The 23,615-nt window shown below is 47.4% G+C and overlaps 1 protein-coding gene and 1 non-coding gene across 7 annotated transcripts in view; both read right to left on the bottom strand.

Annotated features, from left to right (window-relative positions):
• Positions 1-407: 407 nt before the first annotated feature.
• ANKRD27 (ankyrin repeat domain 27) overlaps positions 408-23,615 on the bottom strand; it is a 72,597-nt gene continuing 49,389 nt past the window's right edge. For 4 of the 6 annotated variants that reach the window (XM_017504260.2, XM_017504263.2, XM_037729853.1 and 1 more), the window contains 12 exons: positions 22,262-22,459; positions 21,740-21,799; positions 21,507-21,626; positions 19,298-19,342; positions 17,385-17,507; positions 13,205-13,402; positions 11,455-11,574; positions 9,653-9,814; positions 7,006-7,117; positions 3,947-4,025; positions 3,685-3,757; positions 408-1,732 (listed from right to left, as the gene is read on the bottom strand). In XM_017504260.2, the coding sequence (XP_017359749.1) occupies positions 1,502-1,732; positions 3,685-3,757; positions 3,947-4,025; positions 7,006-7,117; positions 9,653-9,814; positions 11,455-11,574; positions 13,205-13,402; positions 17,385-17,507; positions 19,298-19,342; positions 21,507-21,626; positions 21,740-21,799; positions 22,262-22,459 (1,521 nt within the window). In that variant the 3' untranslated portion in view covers positions 408-1,501. The remainder of the gene's footprint in view (positions 1,733-3,684; positions 3,758-3,946; positions 4,026-7,005; positions 7,118-9,652; positions 9,815-11,454; positions 11,575-13,204; positions 13,403-17,384; positions 17,508-19,297; positions 19,343-21,506; positions 21,627-21,739; positions 21,800-22,261; positions 22,460-23,615) is intronic. The other 2 variants (XM_017504261.2, XM_017504262.2) reach the window with 2 other exon arrangements.
• On the bottom strand, positions 13,991-14,123 carry LOC119467694. Its single transcript, XR_005196288.1, has one exon. It is a non-coding gene; the product is annotated as a small nucleolar RNA SNORA68 (small nucleolar RNA).

Here is a 23,615-nt window from a genome sequence, read left to right as displayed (position 1 = left end):
ACTCTATAGGATATATTTTCTTAACTGGGATGGTATAGAACCACAGCAGCTTTAGTTGATAAGGTGGTTTTAATGAAAAGGGGGAAAAATCAGAACAAAGAAATTAGCAAAGCAACAGGTCTCATTTCCTGTTTGGGGTAGGAAGCTATGGTCATTTTATTCTTCCGATTTTCAAAGAAAAAATTTTTGTGGGCCCTGAGCACTGTGCCTACTGGATTAAGTCAGCCTTGGTCAGATAGAGGGATAATGATCTAAGTGATCATGTTCCCATGTTTCAGTCTCACATCTAGAACCAAAAAATGTATATCCATTCAGTGGGGACGGTTTTTTGTACACGTAAAGCACATGTTTACAGCAGAGGCCGAGAAACATACACAGCCAAACAACTAAAAAAGCATACCATGACACACTCAAGAATCATAAAGTTTACTGTTTCTTTTCCATCATTTGGCACATATCCAAGGCACATTAGAAAATTAGAAATCATAAATTACTTTGTAGAAAAATAACCCCTCCCTTCTGTACATACACAAGTATTTCCAAGAACATGCACAAAACCGTTTCCCTATTACAAGGGCATTTGAAAATGGACTCAAGACAAACCCATAGTTGTAGCTCTAGGCCAGTAACATAAAAAAATAACAGTGTAATCTATAGAAATTTATAAAAAGGAATAAATGGCAATAAATTCTAACCAAAAGTAACTTTGACCTGGTTTGTGCTGTAAGTTTTGAATTTGAATCAAAAGACAGAAAAGATGTGCCAAATCTACTCTCTAATCCAGTAACCATCCGACAGATGTGAGTGTGACATTCAAGGGAGGCTCTCAACAGAAAGGGCTGTTTCTAGAACACTGCTACAGATGCACATGCAGAAAACGGAATAGTTACTTGTTAGAAGGAAAATGATAACCAGCCTTTGCTATATGCATGATGTGGAACAGGTCTAATGCATCCTTGCACTAAAATGAACATCAAAATGGGATTGAGGCATCTTTTGGTTCAAGTGTTGCTTTGTAGAGAAATATTGTCCAGCTGTTTTCTTCCTTCAGATATGACATTTCAGCCTGACCTCTCTAGTACCATGAAACCTAAATTGTTTCTCTCCGGCTTAATTCCAGATGGAGGAATTCTAGCTGTGGTTTGCAAATAACGTACACAGGTCAGAGAGGTTTAGCACCTTTCGGGAGGAGGAGGTCAGAATCTGGTGGTGAAACCTCTCTCCCCGTGCCCAGCAAACCCTCATACTTAAAAAGCATGTACTTCTGGCTTAAGGATCTGGACGCTATTGGAATTTGTTTCAAGTGTATTCATTAGTTTTGAAGAGGAGAGGGATGGTGAATTTGTTGTTGCCTTCTTTTCTCAGCCACAGAAAAGCTTTCAGGAGCTTGGCACTGAAAACTTCTCTAGCCAGTTTCATGGAAGTACATTTAGTCCTCAGATGTGTTCACACTCAGCATCTTGTTGCTTCTTGGCAGTGGGTTAACGACTCCTCATTCCTGTTAGGACTGGGAAGCACTAACCTCTTGGGGAGTGCAGAGGGGGCCAGCAGTCTCCGGGTCCTGCGACACGACCGCATCCTCCACCGTGTGTCTCCGCAGCATCCGCCTGTTTCCAGGACCAGTCTGTGTCAGTCCAGGCCTCTCTGGCCAGTCGCTGTTGCCTTTCTCAGCAGCATGAGGTACACTCTGAGCAGGTACACTCTGACTCAGTGTGACACTTTGCCTCCCTGGCTAAAGAAAAAGTACATTTTGAAAAGTACACATCCTCACTGTAGTGGAAGCTACCACCATGACAGTGACAGCTGTCCCTTAGTGCTTAGTGTCACAAAATGTGCTCAGTACTTGACAGGCATAATTTATTTTTTTATTTTTTTTGAGATGGAGTCTTGCTCTATAGCCCAGGCTGGAGTGCAGTGGCACACTCTCGGCTCACTGCAACCTCCGCTTCCTGGGTCCTGGTTCAAGCAATTCTCCTGCCTCAGCTTCCCAAGTAACTGGGATTACAGGCATGTGCCACTATGCCCAGCTAATTTTTGTATTTTTAGTAGAGACGGGTTTCACCATGTTTACCAGCCTGGTCTTGAACTCCTGACCTCATCGTGATTCACCCGCCTTAGCCTCCCAAAGTGCTGGGATTACAGGTGTGAGCCACTGTGCCCAGCCTTTTTTTTTTTTTTTTTTTTTTCGAGACAGAATATCACTTTGCCACCCAGACAGGAGTGCAACAGCACAACCTCAGCCCACTGCAACCTCTGCCTCCCAGGTTCAAGTGATTCTTTTGCCTCAGCCTCCCAAGTAACTGGGACTACTGGCATACACCACCATACCCGATTTTTGTATTTTTGGTAGAGAAGGGGTTTTGCCATGTTGGCCAGGAGGCTGGTCTTGAACTGACCTTGTGATCTGCCTGCCTCGACCTCCCAAAGTGGTGGGACTGCATGCATGAGCCACCTCGCCCGGCCGACAGGCATAATTTCAATTCTCACATCCCTGTGCGGTAACATGGCATGTGCATACTGCATGTATCAGACACAGGGCAAATGTTTCATGGGTTTTCACAATCTTTGACTCTAGGAAGCATGTACTATTGTTATCCCATTTTATAGCTGAGGAAACGGGATCAGCAAAGTTAAGCCACCAGCCTAAAGTCCCACAGCTAGCAAAGAAAAAGTTAGCACTATGATGAAACAGGCCGATTTCAATGTTTGTGGCTTTCCCACAAAGCAGCAGGTCTACTAGCAATGCCACATAAGACTAAATATGATATCAAAATTAGTCATGTTAATTTAAATCATTTTCATTATCTAAAACAACAGTTTACAACTTTTGTGTATTTATTCCAACAAGCCTATGCCATATACACTATAAATTCTCATCACCAATAAGGAAAGCCGTGGTTCTAAGAAGAATCACTGTTTCGGATCACAGGTTGTCAGTCTGGCTTCTGTGCAATTTAAAAATGCAGCAGGGACTGGGCATGGTGGCTCACACTTGTAATCCCTCCACTTTAGGAGGCCGAGGCGGGTGGATCTCCTGAGGTCAGGAGTTCAAGACCAGCCTGGAGAACATGGTGAAACCCCGTCTGTACTAAAAATACAAAAAAATTAGCCGGGCATGGTGGCACACGCCTGTAGTCCCAGCTACTTGGGAGGCTGAGGTGGAGAATGCTTGAACCCGGGAGGTGGAGGCTGCAGTGAGCTGACATCACGCCACTGCACTCCAGCCTGGGCCACAGAGTGAGAGACTCTGTCTCTAATTAATTAATTAAAAATACAGTAGGAAAATGGCCACATAATTGTCTGAGCAACTGTATGCCATATTTGGAGATACTGTTTACCTGTCTGTAAACAAACTGTCATTTTCTTTGGTGATTAAAACCATAGTGAAATTTGAGATGTTTCACCTCCTGTAATCAAGACCTGCAGTTTCCCACACATGTAACACTTTCCACTCTTCCCTCACTCTCTTTTCTCTGCTCAGAAACGTACTTTTAAATACAACAATCAGTGAAGTCTGTACTCTAGACTGTCCCATGAGATAATCCCAGTTTTAATTGTTGCTAACTCATACGGTGCAGGGAATAATGAAGATGACCATCAAGGAGAAAAGTGTTTACTATGGATTACTTTTGACCAAGCCAAGCTTTAGAAAATATGATTACAAGCCAGTGTTTAATAACTCACCTCAGGCAAAGAACCTTCGGTTAAATTAGGGGCACTTCTGTCTCTTGCCATAATCTCCCTTGAAGTCTTTCCCCTAAAACCCAAAATAAAATAAACATTTGGGACAGTGGCATGAAACACTCTGGTTGGCCACAAGGTGGCAGCATTTTTGACATGATTAGTGCAGATTTGTCCGTAACCAGTTAAAACTGAAGCAGGCTACATCCAGCTTTGAGTAAACTAGGGGCAAAACCACAGAAATCAACTTGATGTTTATACTCACTTAAACTGACCAGCCGGGTGGACAAAGTAAAACTGTCTTGTAAAAGGTTCATCTGGTAGATCATACAGTTTTGAGTTCCCTGTAGATAAAAGTGTAAAGATTGTTTTAAAATTACAGCATAGATACAATCTTTCCATTCTCTCTTTTACAAAATTTAGAAAATTAAGCACTCAATTTGTTTAAAGAAACATAGCTAGTATCTATTTATAACAGGTTGAGTATCTCCAATCCAAAAATCTGAAACCAAAAATGCTACAGGCCAGGCACAGTGGCTCGTGCCTGTAATCCCAGCACTTTGGGAGGCCGAGGAGGGCAGATCAATTGAGGTCAGGAGTTCAAGAACAGCCTGGGCAACATGGAGAAACCCCATCTCTACCAAAAATACAAAAACTTAGCCAGGCATGGTGCATGCACCTATAATCCCAGCTACTTGGGGGGCTGAGGCAGGAGAATCACTTGAACCCAGGAGACAGAGGTTGCAGTGAGCTGAGACTAGACTACTGCACTCCAGCCTAGGCAAGAGAGCAAGAATCCATCTCAAAAAAAGCTACAAAATCTGAGACATTTTGAACTCTTTGACATGATGGTCAAAAGAATCTGATTTCCTGATTTGGATCCTTAACCAATGAGTATAATGCAAATATTCCCAAACCTAAAATGCTTCTGGTCCCAAGCATTTCAGATTGGGGATACTCAGCCTGTACTATGAGAATCCCCAAGAAATAGAAAGATAAATCCTTAAATAACTCTGCCAGCCACAGCTAATTACGGTGAGACAGTCTCAGGGTTATCCAGATATGTGAATGGATTTATTCATATTATTGTATTGCATTATTGTATACCTCACTGCATGAGATATTTCATACTGCAATTTTTTTTTAAAAAGTAGAACAAGGACCCCCTTCTAAACATTTTAAAAAGAAAATACTTCAGTCCCACTGCTGTTTGGCAACTGCTGTTCTACTTATATAATCAACCTCTCTACACATGCCAACTTTCAAAAAAAAAAAATCTTGAGGCTAGACGTAATGGCTGTAATCCCAGCACTTTGGGAGGCTAAGGTGGGCGGATCCCTTGAGGTCAGGAGTTCGAGACCAGCCTGGTCAACAACATGGTGAAACCCCATCTCTACTAAAAACAGAAAAATTAGACAGGCATGGTGGCACACATCTATAATCCCAGCTACTCAGGAAGATGAGGCAGGAGAATCGCTTGAAACCAGGAGGCAGAGGTTGCAGTGAGCCACAATCGCACCACTGCACTACAGCCTGGGCAACAGAGTGAGACCCTGTCTTAAAAATATATAAATAAAAATCTTATGTTTTTTGGCCTCATAATGTCTTCTTTTGAAAAGTGTCTGTTCATATCCTTTGCCCACTTCTGAATGGGTTTGTTTTTTTCTTGTAAATCTGTTTTAGTTCTTTGTAGATTCTGGATATTAGCCCTTTGTCAGATGGGTAGATAGCAAAAATTTTTTCCAATTTTTTGGTTGCCGATTTACTCTAATGATGGTTTCTTTTGCTGTACAGAAGCTCTTAAGTTTAATTAGATCCCATTTGTCTATTTTGGCTTTTGTTGCCATTGCTTTTGGTGTTGCAGTCATGAAGTCCTTGCCTATGCCTATGTCCTGAATGGTATTGCCCAGGTTTTCTTCCAGAGTTTTTATGGTGTTAGGTCTTTTATGTTTAAATCTTTAATCCATGTGGAGTTAATTTTAGTGTAAGATGCAAAGAAGGGGTACAGTTTCAGCTTTCTGCACATGGCCAGCCAGTTATCTCAACACCATTTATTAAGCAGGGAATCTTTTCCCCATTACTTGTTTTTGTCAGGTTTGTCAAAGATCAGATGGTTGTAGATGTGTGGCGTTACTTCCAAGGCATATGGAAAAAATGCTCAACATCACTGGTCATTAGAGAAAGACAAATCAAAACCACATTGAGATACCATCTCACGCCAGTTAGAATGGCGATCATTAAAAAATCTGGAGACAACAGATGCTGGAGAGGATGTGGAGAAATAGGAACACTTTTACACTGTTGATGGGAGTGTAAATTAGTTCAACCATTGTGGAAGACTGTGGTGATTCCTCAAGGACCTAGAAATAGAAATTCCATTTGACCCAGCAACCCAGCAATCCCATTACTGGGTATATACCCAAAGGATTATAAATCATTCTCTTATAAAGACACATGCACACGTATGTTCATTGCAGCACTGTTTACAATAGCAAAGACCTGGAACCAATCCAAATGCCCATCAATGATAGACTGGATTACAAAAAGGTGGCACATATACCATGGAATACTATGCAGCCATTAAAAAGGATGAGTTCAAGTCCTTTGTAGGGATATGGATGAATCTGGAAACCATTCTCAGCAAACTGACACAAGAATAGAAAACCAAACACATGTTCTCACTCATAGGCAGGTATTGAACAATGAGAACACATGGGCACAGGGAGGGGAATATCACACACTGGGGTCTGTTGAGGGGTGGGGAGCTAGGGGAGGGACAGCAGTGGGTAGGGAGGTTAGGGAGGGATAACATTGGGAGAAATGCCTGATGTAGGTGACAGAGGGATGGAAGCAGCAAACCACGGCATGTGTGTATCTATGCAACAATCCTGCAAGATCTGCACCTGAACCCCAGAACTTAAAGTACAGTTAAAAAAAAAAAATCTTAAAAGGTAGCATTCACCCTGGATGTCCAGAAAATGCCCAGAATACCTGACTTGGGAACATGAGGCATGAAAGAAACTACCTTAGACTGTTCCCCATCTCCATAGAGGGATGCCTGAACCTTCAAAGTAGTGTGGACAGTTTCTGTCTTACTTCCTCAGGGTACATAATTACCATCAACCAGAAAACTAGTAGCAAAAAAACCTTACCTGTAGTCTGATGAAGTGGGAAGTAACATATATTTCTTTGGTGCCTGTATCCCCCCCACCAGCCATGATTATAATTATACTTCAAATATATAATTAAATGAACACTAGCAACCACCCATGAATGTCTAAAGAAACCCAAGTTGAGCATGACAGAAAGAATGTAAACTCTTACATTTTTTCCGGATCTTCACAGTAACATACTCCTTGCGGTCGATTTCGGCCACATCATCTAATGAGGCAACACAGCTGGGTACCACCTGAAGCAATTCCATTATTTTTGAATTCTGCAATTTGAAAGGGAAAAGGTAACAGTCATATTTTTATTCTTTTTTCATAGGTTATTTGTTTTTTAACTAAACGTCATTATTAGTGTGGCTGGGCAAAAACAAGCTCAGAAATAATTACAGATGGAACTTGGAGGCCATAAAGCCCAGTGGTAAAAGCAACCCTGTGTGGGGAGCCCGGCTGTAGCCTGTCCATGGCCTCCAAGCTGGAGGTTCCACCACTCCGTGCAACCAGCTCAACCATAATAGGATCTATTACCATATGCTTATGAGGCTGAGGACTCCCATATAATAAGTACTCACTAAAACATGAATTAACCAAGCACAGTGGCTCACGCCTGTAATCCCAGCACTTTGAGAGGCCAAGGCAGGTGGACTGCTTGAACCCAGGCAGTCAAGACCAGCCTGGCCACTATGGCGAAACCCCGTCTCTATTTAAAAAAAAAAATTAGGTAGGCAGGGTGGCACACCACCTATAGTCCCAGCTACTTGGGAGGCTGAGGCGGGAGGATCATCTGAGCTCAGAGGTCAAGGCTGCAGTGAGCCAAGACTGCACCATTATACTCCAGCCTGGGCAAGAGTGAGACCCTGTCTCAAAAAATAATGATAAAATTTAAAATTAAACACACACATTCATTATAATCATTTAAGGAAGTACTAAACTGAGAGTTTGTTTGTGTTTGTTTTTTTAAGATGGAGTCTCATTCTGTCGCCAGGCTGGAGTGCAGTGACAGGATCTCAGCTCACTGCAGCCTCCGACTCCCTGGTTCAAGCAATTCTCCTGCCTCAGCCTCCCGAGTAGCTGGGATCATAGGTACATGCCACCATGCCCAGCTAATATTTATATTTTTAGTAGAGACGGGGTTTCACCATGTTGGCCAGGATGGTCTTAATCTCCTGACCTCATGATCCACCCACCTTGGCCTCCCAAAGTGCTGGGATTACAGGCGTGAGCCATCGCATCTGGCCTAAACCGAAGTTAAACTATTTCAATTCTGTCACTGAAAATTAATAGGAGGAGGCCAGGCACAGTGGCTCACATCTGTAATCCCAGCACTTTGGGAGGCCAAGGGAGGTGGATCAGTTGAGGTCAGGTGTGCAAGACCAGCCTGAGCAACATGTTAAAACCCTGTCTCTACTAAAAATACAAAAAAAAAAAAAATTTAGATGGGCATGGTGGTGCAAGCCTGTCATCCCAGCTACTCAGGAGGCAGAGGTTACAGTGAGCCAACATCAAGCCACAACAGAGCAAGACCAGAGCAAGACTCTGTCTTAAGAAAAAAAAATTAAGAAGCCTAACCATAGAGTGGATTGATGGTGAGGTTGGCATCTCAGTTGTGTCACTTAACAGCTCTCTATCTTAAGTAGCAAACAAAAGAAAGACTCAACATGAAAACAGGAACAGAAAGAGCTGCCTGCTCGCCATGGGTAAAGGCCACCTCCCCACTGCTCTCCACGTGAGCACGCACGGCACTAGAGGAGGCAGTGCACTGATAATCACGACTCCTACAGGACTCAAGGACTTTTACTTTCGTTTTTTTGAGACAGTCTGTCACCCAGGCTGGAGTGCACAATATCAGCTCACTACAACCTCGACTTCCGGAGCTCAAGCGATCCTCCCACCTCAGCCTCCTGAGTAGCTGGGACTACAGGTGCACCACTATGCTTGGCTAATTTTTTGATTTTTTGTAGAGATGGGGTCTTACTATGTTGCCCAAGCTAGTCATCAGTTCCTGTGTTTAAGTGATTCTCCTCCTTTGGCCTCCCAAAGTGCTAGGATTACAGGCATGAGCCACTGCGCCTGGCCTCAAGGAGTTTGAAATCCACCAACTAAAGAAACCTTCTCCATCTTGCTGCTAAGACAACAGTTGAGTTCATGCTTCAGGGGTTGTGGGATCAGAACGTCATGACTTGCTCCTTCCCCTTGAGTGCCTGACTCTACCTAACTACTGGACCACAGCCCTATTAATGGCTGGGGGGAGCCTCTTCACTCAGGCCTCTGAAAACCACCTGTGAGCCAGGCACAGTGGCTCACACCTGTAATCCCAGCGCTTTGGGAGGCCGAATCATGAGGTCAAGAGATAAAGACCATCCTGACCAACATGATGAGACCCCGTTATCTACTAAAAATATAAAAATTAGCTGGGTGTGGTGGCATGCACCTGTACTCCCAGCTACTCAGGAGGCTGAGGCAGGAGAATTGCTTGAACCTGGGAGAGGGAGGTTGCAGTGAGCCGAGATCACGCCACCACACTCCAGCCTGGTGACAGAGTGAGACTCCATCTCAAAAAAAGAAAAAAATAGGAAACCCACCCATGAAAGAATGATTCCTGGTTCCCAGAGAGCCACCTCTGACCAGGGGACGGAGGACCAGCCATCAATCCATGCTGGAGACTTCTGGCACACCAACTACACCCAGTCCAGTGATACTAAGGGCCGGCTGTTGCTATTACAGATGTAGTTTAAACACAAGGGATCCAGAGACAGCTGTGAGGAGCTCAGGATGCCCTCGGCTCTTTGACCCTTTCCACCTACCTGTTCGGCACAGTCTACAGCTGTGCGCTGCCGCTTGTTCAGCACCTGAACTGACGCACCGTGGAGCAGCAGCAGCTCTACCACGAAGACGTGCTTTTCAATCACAGCCTCGTGCAGTGCCGTGTTGCCCTTATTATTAGACGCGTTAATGGAGGCCCCATGCTGGAAAGAGAAACCGCACGAGCAAACAGAGTGCTACGAAACATCAGCATGGAATCTGGCTGTGGGTGCACAGGTACTCAACTTTTCTTATGTCTGAAAGTTTTCTTAAAATTTGGTGGAAAAAACTGATACTGAGAAAAAAGATTTATAGACAAAGTGTTCACTGCAGCATTTATCCTAATAGCAAACAGAAGCCACTTAAATGTGCAAAGCAGAAACAGGTTAAAAAAAATCATTATGGATATCCATGGTTATGCAACCATTAAAAATCAAGGTTTGAATGAACAGGTTTCTACATTAAATAAGAAGATAGAAAACAGTACTTGCGGCTGGGTGCGGTGGCTCATGCCTGTAATCCCAGCACTTTGGGAGGCCGAGGCAGGTGAGTCACCTGAGGTCAGGAGTTTAAGACCAGCCTGGCCAACATAGTGAAACCCTGTCTCTACTAGGAAAAAAAAAATTAGCCGGGCATGATGTTGGGCGCCTGCATCCCAGCTATTTGGGAGGCTGAGGCAGAAGAATCACTTGAACCTTGGAGGTAGAGGCTGCAGTGAGCCAAGATCACGCCACTGCACTCCAGCCTGGACGACGAAGCGAGACTCCATCTTAGAAAAAGGGGAGGGGAGGGTGGAGAAAACTTGGTGAGGCGCCGTGGCTTACATCTGTAATGCAGCACTTTAGGAGGCTGAGGCTAGAGGATCGATCATTTGAGCCCAGGAGTTTGAGACCAGCCTGGGCAACATAGTGAGACCGCCTCTCTACTGAAAACAAACAGCAAAAAATAAGTCAGGTGCAGTGGTACATACCTGTAGTCCCAGTTACCTGGGAGGCTGAGGCAGGAAGATGGCCTGAGCCTGGGAAACTGAGGCTGCACTGAGCCGTGAGGGTGCTACTACATTCCAGCCTGGGCCACAGAGCAAGACCTTGTCTCAAAAAAACAAAAAGGCCAGGCACGGTGGCTCAAGCCTGTAATCCCAGCACTTTGGGAGGCTGAGGTGGGTGGATCATGAGGTCAGGAGATCGAGACCATCCTGGCTAACACGGTGAAACCCCATCTCTACTAAATATACAAAAAAAAAATTAATTGGGTGTGATGACACATGCCTGTAGTCCTAGCTACTCGGGAGGCTTATGCAGGAGAATCACTTGAACCTGCAAGGAGGAAGTTGCGGTGAGCCAAGACTGCGCAACTGCACTCCAGCCTGGGTGACAGAGCGAGACTCCCATCTCAAAAAGAAAACCACACTGAAACTATATACATTTTAAGTCCACCAAAATGAGATTCCCTTGAGTGGCAGAGTCATGGACAAGTTGGTTTTTCCCTATGTCTTTAAGAAATTCTAATCTAGCAGCAGGGACAGAGGTGGCCACTCAGCCCATGCTCAGGTAACAGTGTGACTCATAGTCAGTGAGGTGAGACCCAAACCCTTGGCAAAACCAGCATCGGAGCCCTTGGGACTACATCCCGGATGCCAAGGCACCGTCCATTCCCATCGGAGAACCCTGCATGGGAAGGCGCCCGCCACACTCCTCTCCCCAGAGACCCCGGGCTGATGGGTGGCCCAGTCTCTCCATCCCAAGTACACTGCAGGGCTAACTGGTGTAGGCGTGTCGGCCAGGGGGTGGGGAGGGGCCCTCACCTGTAGCAGCAGTGCAGCAACCTCGTGATGGCCACCGGAGCAGGCGTAAATGAGGGGCGTGTTTCCACTGAGGTCCTTTTTATTGGGTTTTGCATTGGAATCTAATAGACACTTCACCACCTACGCCAGAGAAGAAAAACATGCAAACTTAATCAAAATTTCTGTCGTTTCCTGCTGGAGAAAAATTATGAGGAAAAAAAACAAAATTTCTGGAGAGAAATCCTCAAATCTGATATTCTTTTGACTTGTCTCTGAGCTTATTAATTTTTTTTTGGTTTGGGTTTATTATTTTTAGACAGAGTCTCACTCTGTCACTCAGGCTGGAGTGCGGTGGCGTGATCTCAGCTCACTGCAGTCTCTGCCTCCCAGGTTCAAGCAATTCTTATGCCTCAGCCTCCTGAGCAGCTGGGACTACAGGCACGCCACCACGCCTGGCTAATTTTCTGTATTTTCAGTAGAGAGGGGGTTTTACCACTCTGGCAGGGCTGGCCTTAAACTCCTGATCTCAAGTGATCCGCCAGCCTCAGCCTCCCAAAGTGCTGGGATTACAGGCATAAGCCACCACACCCAGCCATCTCTGAGTTTATGGAGAAGACTCTTTAGGCCCTCAGATAAAAAGGAACCAGGTGAGCAGGGGAGGGCTAGCGTCTGCTGCGGGGCTGCTCCATGTGGGCAATGTGCACCTTCCCACGCAGAGTTCTCCGATGGGAACGGGCGGTGCCTTGGCATCCGGGATGCAGTCCCAAGGGCGCCGACGCGGGGTTTGCGAGGTTTTAGCGATGGTGACCTCACTTCCCCTTTCTATCCTTTCTACCCCAGGGAGAGCTGCAATCACCACTCCAATTTTACAGATTAAAAAAGATGTCTGAAGCTCTTCATAGATGCCTGAAGCTCTACGCTAGGTGTTGGCGAGAGAGATGCAAGACCTGACATATGGCCCTGTCTTAACAGTAGAACTGATAAAGGAAAATGAAAAAAATATTCACACAGTTTTCCTTAAAGAAAAGCAGGGCCGGATGCTGTGGCTCATGCCTGTCATCCCAGCACTTGGGGAAGCCAGGATGGAGGGATCACTTGAGTCCAAGAGTTCAACACCAGTCTAGACAGCATGGTGAAATCATCTCCACAAAAAAATAAAAATTTATCTGAGTGTGGTGGTGCACAGCTGTAGTCCCAGCTACTAGGGAGGCTGAGATGAGAGGATTGTTTGAGCCCAGGAGGTTGAGGCTACATTGTGATGTGAGCTGAGACTGCACCATTGCACTCCAGTCTGGGAGACAGAGCAAGACCCTGTCTCAAAAGGAAAAAAAAAAGGCAAAGAAAAACAGAACTTTCAAAATGCTAATCACTCCAAAATTCTCCCTTAAGCCCCTCTATGGGATGTTGACTGTTCTTATGAAGTTTTCAACTGTTTGGCCCAGAGCAAGCTCTGCTGGGGTGTAAAGGTGTAAGATGACCCTGGGGACATTCCTCGGTGGCCACCACACAAGCTCAAGAGCCAGCTCCTGCTGGTGCAGAATTAGAATGACAACCTCAGCACCACCCGGATGGGAGTGGCAGTGGGAGGAAGGCTGGCTCCACCCCCAGGGAGCACCAGGGCTCTGTGCCCTAAGGCTGAGTGGCCTACCGTGTGCACCTCAGAATCTCAGGGCTCAGGGAGCAGTGTCCACCACACCCCTGTGGCACTTCCACCAAGGTCCTAGCCGAGAGTGGAAACCCTGCTCTGCAGCCTGCGATGCAGAGCCCGAACCTGAAAGTGGCCCTGCTGGCAGGCCAGGTGGAGCGGGACGGCTTGGTCTGTGTTCCTGGCACCTGCGTTGGCCCCATGCTTCAGCAGGAGGGGGATGAGGTCCGCCCGGCCATGCAGCGCGGCGACATGCAGCGGGGAAGAGCCGTCCTGGCTGGCCACATTCACACCAAGCCCACTGGCAGGAACCTTCGCCAGCTTCTGGGAAGTGCAGAAGATGGAAAACAGAAACATCATCAGTATTCAAGAAACTGGGCCAGAGTGACTGGCGCCATGTGCCCCCCATGGCTCCTACATAAAATGTGGGATCATGGTGGGATCCCAGATGGATTCCCATTCCTTTAGAAGTGCATGGCATGCACAGGGTCTTACTCTGTTGCCCAGGCTGGAGTGCAGTGGCATGATCATGGCTCACTGCAGCCTCGACCTCCTGGGCTCAAGTGATCCTCCCACCTCAGCCTCCCAAGTAGCTAGGTCCACAGGCACAAGCCACTGTGTCCAGCTTTTTTTTTTTTTAAGAGATGGTGTCTCACCATGTGGCCCAGGCTAGTCTTGAACTCCCAGGCTCAAGTGGTCCTCCCACCTCAGCCTCCCAAGTAGCTAGGTCCACAGGCACAAGCCACTGTGTCCAGCTTTTTTTTTTTTTAAGAGATGGTGTCTCACCATGTGGCCCAGGCTAGTCTTGAACTCCCAGGCTCAAGTGGTCCTCCCACCTCAGCCTCCCTAAGTGCTGGGACTACAAGTGTATGCCACTATGCCGGCTAATTTCACTTTTTTCTTTTTCGCAAGGGATGTAGAACCTCCAAATTCACTTTGAGGGGCATGGCCACAGCCCATCAAAGGTGACGAGATTCACTTGCTATTTGCGCCTCTGTTTAAACCACCGCTACAAGAAACAGTGATTCTTGGGTTTCGGTGCGAGTAATTTTACTTTTTGATGACTGAAAATGTTACCTCTTAAAAAAAAAAAATTGTATGCTAAATTAAAGGCTGAATTTTACCATATGTAAATTATATCTCACAAATCAAAAACAAAGAAGCTGGAAAATACACAGGTGTGTGCACACACACTCACACACGTGAAATGAACTATCCTGCAGACTTATCAGAATAGCTAAAGTTAAAACATCCAAGGCCAGGCGCAGTGGCTCATGCCTGTAATCCCAGCACGTTGGGAGGCCAAGGTGGGCGGATCACCTGAGGTCAGGAGTTCTAGACCAGCCTGGCCAACATGGTGAAACCCCGTCTCTACTAAAAATACAAAAATTAGCCGGGTGTGGTGGTGCCCGCCTGTAATCCCAGCTACATTACAGGTGTGCAGTGAGGCTGCAGAATCGTTTGAACCAATGAGGCAGAGGTTGCAGTGAGCTGAGATCTCACCATGCATTCCAGCCTGGGCAACAGAGCAAGACTCCATCTCAAAAAAAAAAAAAAAAAAAGTCAAAATACCAAGTGTTGGCAGGGATGTGGAGCAACTGAACGCTCACACCCTGCTGGAGGGAACAGAAACTACTTCAACCACTTTGGAAAACTGGCAGTTTCTTATAAGGTTAAACATATCCTTACTATATAATCCAGCAATTATACTCCTAGGTGTTTACCCAAGAATGCCTATATCCACACAACAGCTTGCACACAAATGTTCACAATGGCTTTATTTACAAAGCCAGAAGCAGGAAAACTACTCAGACATCTGTCAACAGGTGAATGAATCGACAAATTCTGGTGTGTCCATTCAATCAAGTACTACCCAGCAATGAACTCCTGATCCAACATGGGCCTCGAGATAATATCCTAAGGGAAAGAAGTCAGTCACAAAAAGGGATACGCTTAATGTGATTCCACTTACACAAAATTCTAGGAAGTGCTAACTAATCCATGATGATGAAAAGCATGTCAGGGGTTGCCTGGGAGAGGGGATGGGTTCCGGGGGAGGGTGGGGAGCGACTGCACAATCTCACAGGAAACTCTTGCAGTGAGGGAAACATTTGTATCTTCATGGTGGTGATGGTTTCACAGGTTTATACATCTGTACAACTTGCCAAATTATATACTTAAATATATATACTTTATATTAAAAAAAGATTTAAAACAGTGACAACGCCCTGTGCTGCTGGGGAGGACACGGTGAAACCGGATCACTCATACCTCACTGGTGGGCATGTAAAACCATACAGTCTACTTGGGAAAAGACCGTCAGTTTCTTATAAAAACGAATCATGGAATTACCGTTCAATTACCACATGACTCTGCAACTGCACTCTTGGGCATTTACCCTAGAATGATGAAAACTTGTGTTCTTACCAAAACGTCTCCTCGAATGTTTGTTCACGGCAGTTTGACTGATAACATCCCCTTAACCAGCCACAAACCACATGTCCTTGGACATTCCACAGTGAGTATATGCCACCATTAAACAAATGGAATGCCACCCTGCCATCAGGGAATAGACCTGATTCTAAACAACAACTTGGAATCAAATAAAACGAACAAAGCGAATCCCAAAAAGTCATACGTATACTGTGTTTTTGAAGTGACAGAATTAGAGAAATGGAGAACAGGTTAGTGGCTGCCAGGGGTTGCGGATGGTGCGGTGGGTGTGGCAGGCAGAGGGGTGGGTGTGGCTGTAAAAGGGCAGTTTGAGGGATTCAGCTTGTGGTGACAGCTGTGCTTGCAGGAGATGGAGACATGCTGTGTCTCGACGGTGATGGCACCACAGGTTTTCATCTGTGAAACCTCACCCATTTATATAAATACATATAGTCTGTGAAATATACTTCAATAAATGATTAAAAACAACTTCTAGAACTCTGGGCTAGAAAAGAATGGCAGGGTAGGTTTTCATTTAATCATGGATATGAAGCAGTTTAGTGCTGTGTCTTTTTGAGACATTATAAAACCAGAATAAGAGTCTGTAAAAGAACAAGGCTGAGTGCGGTACCTCACACTTGTAATCCCAGCACTTTGGGAGGCTAAGGTGGGCGGATCACTTGAGGTCAGGAGTTTGAGACCAGCCTGACCAACATGAAACCCTGTCTCTAGTAAAAATACAAAAATGAGCTGGGCATGGTGGTGGGTGCTGTAGTCCCAGCTACTCGGGAGGCTGAGGCCGGAAAATCACTTGAACCAGGGAGGCAGAGGTTGCAGTGAGCTGAGATCACACCACTGCACTCCAGCTTAGGCGACAGAGTGAGAATCTTTGTCAAAAAGAAAAAAAAAAAAAGAACAAGGAGTGTAAAAAAAAAAGTATCTGTCACAGAAAATATCTTGAATGTGATGGTCGATACACAAACCTATACATGTGGCACAACTGTACAGAACTAAATACACACACACACACGCATATACACGCATACACACACACACACACACACACACACACACACGAGAACAAGCAGAACTGGGGAGATCTGAACCAAGATCCAGACTGCATCAATGTCGATATCCTGGCTGTGATTCTGCACCATAGTTTTGCAAGGATGTTACTCCTGGGGGAAGCTGGGAGAGGGTGTGGGGATTTCTCTGCACTTGGAGGGAGAGTCCCCACAAAGAGTGAACTCACCTGAGAAAAGGCAGCAGCAGAACATGCATGCAGCTTCCCTGGGGGCCTTTGGGTACATGGAAGGAGACCCTCGAGCATCTGTTCATAAGCTCCTGACATGGGACTGAGGGACCCAGATAGCCGTCAAAATGCTAAGCATGGGACACGTCCCCTGCTCACTTACCTGCCATGCAGGAAGCTGGCATCCACCCTTGGCTAATGAGTCCCACCACATCTTGGGGAATACCTATTCACAGCCACTCAGTACAGTAATTATCTGGCTGAGAAGCCGAGAACTTTCCTGAGGGGAAAAGGAAGAATTTGCTGGCCGGGAGCAGTGGCTCACGTCTGTAATCCCAGCACCACGGGAGGCTGAGGAGGGAGGATTGCTTGAGGTTGGGAGGTTGAGACCAGCCTGGGCAGCACAGAAAGTCCCAGTCTCTACAAAAAGAAACAAATTAGCCACGTGCAGTGGTATACACCTGTGGTCCCTGCTAGTCAGGAGACTGAGGTGGGAGGATCACTTGAGCCCAGGAGGTTGAGGCTGCAGTGAGCCACGATTGCACTCCACGCTAGGTGACACAGTGAGACCCTGTCTCAAAAACAAAAAACTGACTGCCACCAACAGAAACTAAGCCGAACCTTCTGAGCAGGGGCACACTTAGGGCACTGGCACAAGGGGTGACAGAATTCGAGGTCTGCTGCACTGACAGTGTCCTCCGCGTCCTCCAGGTCCTCCTCTGTCCACTCCAACAGGTAACGCACCTGGCGATGGAGAGTAAGGGAAGCAGGAACACATCCTCAGCGTCTTCGCCTGCACAGTATCTTAAACACGCCCCGTCGATATGGGCCCACACTTCCTTCCTCAACCCCACAGCCATTAATAACTGGCTTCTGCCGCCTTGTGAAGCCTTTCTCAATCCTTCCGCTTCACGTCTTATGCCAGAGATTCTTTTCTTCTATCATAAAAAGGGGCAGATTGGTGCTGCCTCGGCGTGATGGCTTTAAAAGTCTAGTCCTAGGGCCGGGCGCAGTGGCTTACACCTGGAATCCCAGCATTTTTGGAGGCAGAGGCCGGAGAATCACCCGAGCCCAGGAGTTCAAGGCTACAGTGAGCCATGATCACACCACTGCACTCCAGCCTGGGCAACAGGGCAAGACTGTCTCAAAAAAATAAACCCATAAACCCACCCTGGTCCTGGGGCGCTTAGTGAGCACCTCACTCCCTCCTTCATTACAAGTGGAAGCTACAACCAGGCATAGTGGTTCACCCCTGTAATCCCAGCACTCTGGAAGGCCGAGGGGAGCAGATCACCTGAGGTCAGAAGTTCAAGTCCAGCCTGGCCAACAAGGTGAAACCCTATCTCTGATTAAAAAAAAAATTAGGCAGGTGTGGTGGCGCACACCTGTAGTCCCAGCTTTTCAGGAGGCTGAGGCAGGAGAATCACTTGAATCTGGGAGGTGGAGGTTGCAGTGAGCTGAGATTGGACCACTGCACTCCTGGGCGACAGAGCAAGATTCTGTGTCAAAAAAAAAAAGTGGAAGAAACAGTCCTTTGAGGGGGCCAAGGGCAAGCCAGGGGAACCAGTCCGTGGGAATCTAAGAAAGGCTATCTCCACTGTCCACTCATCTCACTATCAGAAGCACCGGATGGTTTGGACAGATGCCTTCGTCAAGCCACGACATTCTCTCCAGGTGCCAGCCCAGGGCTGGTGGCCCCATCTCATCCAGACACCTGCTTATGACTCCTCGGAGCCCCAAGCCTCAGGCCCCCTCCCATGGCCCAGCGGTCCCAGCCATCCACAGCTTCTGCAGAGCCTCACAAACACCTCCGGGGTCTGCCCTCGCCTCTCCTACTTCCTCCTCTGCCCAAAACCAAGCTGCCCTCCTTGCACACTGGCTAGTGAGCCTGCACTCTGAGCCCACGCTCTGTGCCCTGAACATGGTCTCTGGTCTTGGCAGCATCTCACCACACTCCTGGAATGTGGACACCTGAAAGGCAGGGACCACGCTCGCTAGGTACCTGTGTGCTGAACTGCCCCATTACTTGTCAGAAAAATTTAACATCGCCATTACCAAATATGCACTAAACATACCACCCGCTGCAGAAAATCAGAGTCCACGTGACCCAAAACTGAACTGGAGACAAGAAACACAGAGGGGTAGCTGTTTTAACCTAAGACGCAGCTTTTTATAATAAAAAGCACTTCTAAAGCTGGGCACTCCTAAAGTTGGGCTTGGTGGCACATGCCTATAATCCAAGCACTTTGGGAGGCCAAGGCAGGAGGATCACTTGAGGCCTGGAGTTCAAGATCAGGCTGGGCAATATAGTGAGACCCCATTCTACAAAAATTTTTTTATGATTAGCCAGGCATGGTGGCGCACACCTGTGGTCCCAGCTATCCAAGAGGCTGAGGCAAGAGGATCGCTTGGGTCCAGGAGTTCAAGGCTGCAGTGAGCTATGATCACAACACTGCACTCCCGCCTGGGGGACAGAACAAGACCCTGTCTTAATAATAAAAATAAGACAAAATGCACTTCTAAAATGCACTCACCATTTCTAAATCTCCATCAGCAACTGCTCTCAGAAGTTTTTCTACCTTAATAAAAGAAACAAGAATGTTAGAAAAATGATTTCAATAATAATAGAAATAAACATTCAGAAAACCTATTGGCTTTCATTTTTCTCTTGATTTGTGGAGTTTTGACGTCTGATTTAGTATCCTTCAAACATGTCCCTAAAACTGCTGGGAGGCCATCCTAGGAAGTTGCTGGGGTGCACAGAACCCACTGTCATTTAGGGAATACAGCTAATGCTCAACTTATGACCACGGTCGGGACCGCGGACCGGTCGTAACACGATTTGGTCGTAAGTTGAGTAGGCTATATGTACAGTTGAAATGGTGCACACGGAGATGGTAGTGCTGCCGGAAGCTGGTCTGCACTGTCGTACGCCCACCTGGGCAACGTTTGCGCTGCCAGACGCGGAGCAGTCGTGGCTAGCGATTGTGGTCGTAAAGTCGAATGGTCGTAAGTTGCATAGGTGGTAAGTCGATCAATACCTGTATACACTGTAGCTTTATTGATGTGGAAAGGTGAGGCCACGGTTACCCTGGAGCACAAGTGCTTCCTAAGATGTGAGCCACCTCTATGACTTAGAAAAACATACGTAGCTAAGTACAGTGGCTCAGTCTGTAATCCCAGCACTTTGGGAGGCTATGCGCAGGAGTTTGAAGCTGCAGGGAGCTGTGAGCATACTCAAATCACACAGCACTCCAGCCTGGGTGACACAGTGAGACCCTGTCTCAAAAAAAAAAAAGAAAAAGCGATACCGAACTCAGCCCTCACTATCTGCCAGCTGGGGCACCATGAGGGTGGACACCCCTCCCAGGAACAACTTCAGGTCTCCATTAGACTCTGGATCATGTCTCTTGGCTTTCTACACTGTTTTGCATGGAGCTAAGCTTACTGGGCCCCCCAAGAGCAGGTCATGCCTTGTGGGTGGTGGGACATTACAGTGGGGTCAGTGAGGGTTCAGCGCCCATGGAGGGGGCCATCAGAGGTGATATATCTGTTCAACAGTCCCCCCTTCAGCTAAAGAATGAGGCAGACACTGAACAAGCTCTAAGGTAAGTTAAATGAAAAAAAAAACAGGCCATCAGTGAGCTTTTGCAAAATGCAAGGTGTACATGCATGCAAATGTCTACATAAACTTTGCAAGAAGTCAGGAACAACGACATCAGGCTCTCAGCAGAGGTGCTTACGGGGTGGGGATGGAAGGCAGAGAATGCTATGCAGATACTTTCGACAATGATCTGAACTCAGAACACGCATGCTGGCTCACACCTGTAATCCCAGCAATTTGGGAGGCCAAGGTGGCCAGGTAACTTGAGGACAGGTGTTCTAAAACAGCCTGGCCAACATGGTGAAACCCTTCTCTACTAAAAAAAAAAAAAAAAAAATCAGCCAGATATGATGGCAGGCACCTGAAATCCCAGATACTTGGGAGGCTGAAGCAGGAGAATTGCTTGAACCCAGGAGGTGGAGGTTGCAGTGAGCCAAGATCACTCCACTCCACTCCAGCCTGGGTGACAGAGCAAGACTCCGTCTCAAAAAATAAAAATAAAAATAGCCCAGGCGCATTGGCTCACGCCTGTAATCCCAGCATTTTGGGAGGCCAAGGCGGGCAGATCACCAGAGGTCAGGAGTTCGAGACCCGCCTGACCAACACAGTGAAACCCCATCTCTTCGAAAAATACAAAAAAAAAATTAGCTGGGCGTGGTGGCATATGCCTGTAATCCCAGCTACCTGGGAGGCTGAGGCAGGAGAATTGCCTGAACCTGGGAGTCAGTGGTTGCAGTGAGCCGAGATCACGCCATTACACTCCAGCCTGGGCAACTGAGCAAGGCTCCATCTCAAAAAAATAAAAATAAAATGATCTGAAATCAGTGGACCTTTACATGACCTGACTTGCATTTTTCTTAGCCTATCCCCTCTCTAATATGCAAACACACTCTACCACACCAACTGCTGCTCGGGGAGCGGCCAACGGAAGGGCACGCCACAGCGCACAGCACTGCGAGATGCTGCTGGGCCTAGCTCGAGGGCACCAACCTCGGCCACCGCAGACCAGCAGCAGCCCCAGAACGGGCAAGCAGCCTGAGAGGGTGGCCCTCGTCAGGCCATGGCTCTTCTGCTGGCCGCCACTGCCTGGGGCCGCCAAGGCCTCCCCCACCACCCGGTCCTCCCTCTGGAAGCCTTACCTCTCTGTAGTCCTTCTTGGGCTCCTCCTGCCTTGAGCTGGATGACATGGAGGAGAAGCTGGAAACGGAGGACTCTTGGCTGATGGAGTCCACGGAGCACTGCGGGGACTGCACAGGGGCCTGCAGCAAGGGAGCCCCGAAGGGAAAGAAGACAGGGCACACGGATACGTGAGGACCAGAGAAGGCATCCTTGGTCTCCAAGGCAACCAACCGGCTCCGCCCAGGTGACTTACCTCGGATGACTTCTGCTTCCTCTTGAAGGACAGATGATGGGCTTCCATTACAGACAGAATCTACGAGAAAAAGGGGAGTTCATTAACAAGTTATGCATGAAAGAAACCACCCTCACGATGTCCAGAACTGGCCGAGTCAGATTCTAGGCACTGAGGGTGACGTAATGGGAAACGGGATTTCTATCACATCCTGCTCCCTCCCCGTTCCTGCCCCTGCGCAGCCTGGTTTCTGCCCCCTCCATCTGGCAATAAATCAACAGCACTCAGCAGCCAGAACAATGCTGGCAGCAGCTCCTGGAACAACCCTGAGAAAGATGCCCACTCAAACCGAAAGTAACATAAATCAGTAAAACCCATTAACGATGAGGTCCCACATGCAGCAGGAAGGGTGCAAGCCACGCCCTGAGCTCAGGCACTAATGCACAATTTGTCTAGGAGGCCAAGACTGTGGCTATGGGCATCCACAGCTACGGACATCGATCTTTCAAAGTCATCTTGCCCCTTAGAGATGGGAAGAGCTACCTTTGAGTTTAATGCACATTTGAGGGGTGTCTCCTTCAGTCTGTTCTGGATCTCAGTGGACGCTCCATTCTGCAGCAATGTCTCTATGATGCCTTGGTAGCCCCAGCGAGCAGCAATGTGTAGAGGGGTGTCTCCTTTCTCGTTGCCAATGTCAAGTCTGCACGACTCCACGTCGTAGTAGACCAGAGCCTTCACACACTGCAGAGAGACGGGAAACAGCGTCGCTCATGGACGCACCAAGCCTCGACAAGGTCTGTACTCTCCTCGGCCTCCATCCATGTCTTCATTCAAGCAAGGCTCCACTCACCAAGCAAATGTGCAGATAGAACTCAGGGCTGTCACAGTATCTGATCAGGACACCTCCTTTTTTTTTTTTTTGAGACAGGGCCTCTGTTATCCAGGCTGCAGTGCAGTGGTGCAGTAATAGCTCACTGCAGCCTTGAATTCCTGGGCTTACACAATCCTCCCACCTCAGCCTCCTGAGCAGCTGGGACTACAAGCATGTACCACCATGCCTGGATGTTTTTAATTTTTTTTTTGTAGAGATGGGGGTCTTGTTCTGTTGCCAAGCACGTCTCAAACTCTGGGCTCAAGCAATCTTCCCACCTCAGCCTCCCATAGTATTGGAATTACAGATGTGAACCATCGCGCAACCTCTGCCTCCTGAGTTCAAGTGATTCTCCCACCTCAGCCTCCTGAGTAGCTGGGATTATAGGTGTGTGCCACCACATGCAGCTAATTTTTGTATTTTTTTTGGTACAGACGGGGTTTCACGATGTTGGCCAGGCTGGTCTTGAACCCCTGACCTCAGGCGATCCACCCGCCTGGGTCTCCCAAAGTGCTGGATTTATAGGTGCAAGCCACGGTGCCCGGCCAACAGAGACTGTTTGAAGCTCACCCCTGCTCTCCTCTGGACTCTACCTGTGCTTTTGCTGATGTTGTTTTGCGTCCTTCTCCTGTGACAAACCACAGCTGTGAATGCAACTGTATGCTGAGTTCTGTGAGTCCTCCCAGCCAATCACTGAGCCCAGGGGTGGTCTTGGAGGCCACTGACATGACACACAATAGATCGCTGCAGCTATTAAAGAATGTGCTAGATGGCCGGGCACGGTGGCTCATGCCCATAATTCCAGCACTTTGGGAGGCTGAGGCAGGCAGATCACCTGAGATCAGGAGTTTGAGATCAGCCTGGTAAACGCAGTAAAACTCCGTCTCTACTAAAAATACAAGAAATAGCTGGGTGTGGTGGTAGGTGCCTGTAATCCCAGCTACTTGGGAGGCTGAGGCAGGAGAATTGGTTGAACCCAGGAGGCAGAGGTTGCAGTGAGCCAAAGTCATGCCACTGCACTCCAGC

This window comes from Cebus imitator, unplaced genomic scaffold, assembly GCF_001604975.1.
Source record: "Cebus imitator isolate Cc_AM_T3 unplaced genomic scaffold, Cebus_imitator-1.0 Scaffold318, whole genome shotgun sequence".
Classification (NCBI taxonomy): domain Eukaryota; kingdom Metazoa; phylum Chordata; class Mammalia; order Primates; family Cebidae; genus Cebus; species Cebus imitator.
The sequence above is the reverse complement of the archived record's forward strand: the minus strand, read 5'-3'. Positions and strand labels throughout refer to the sequence as shown.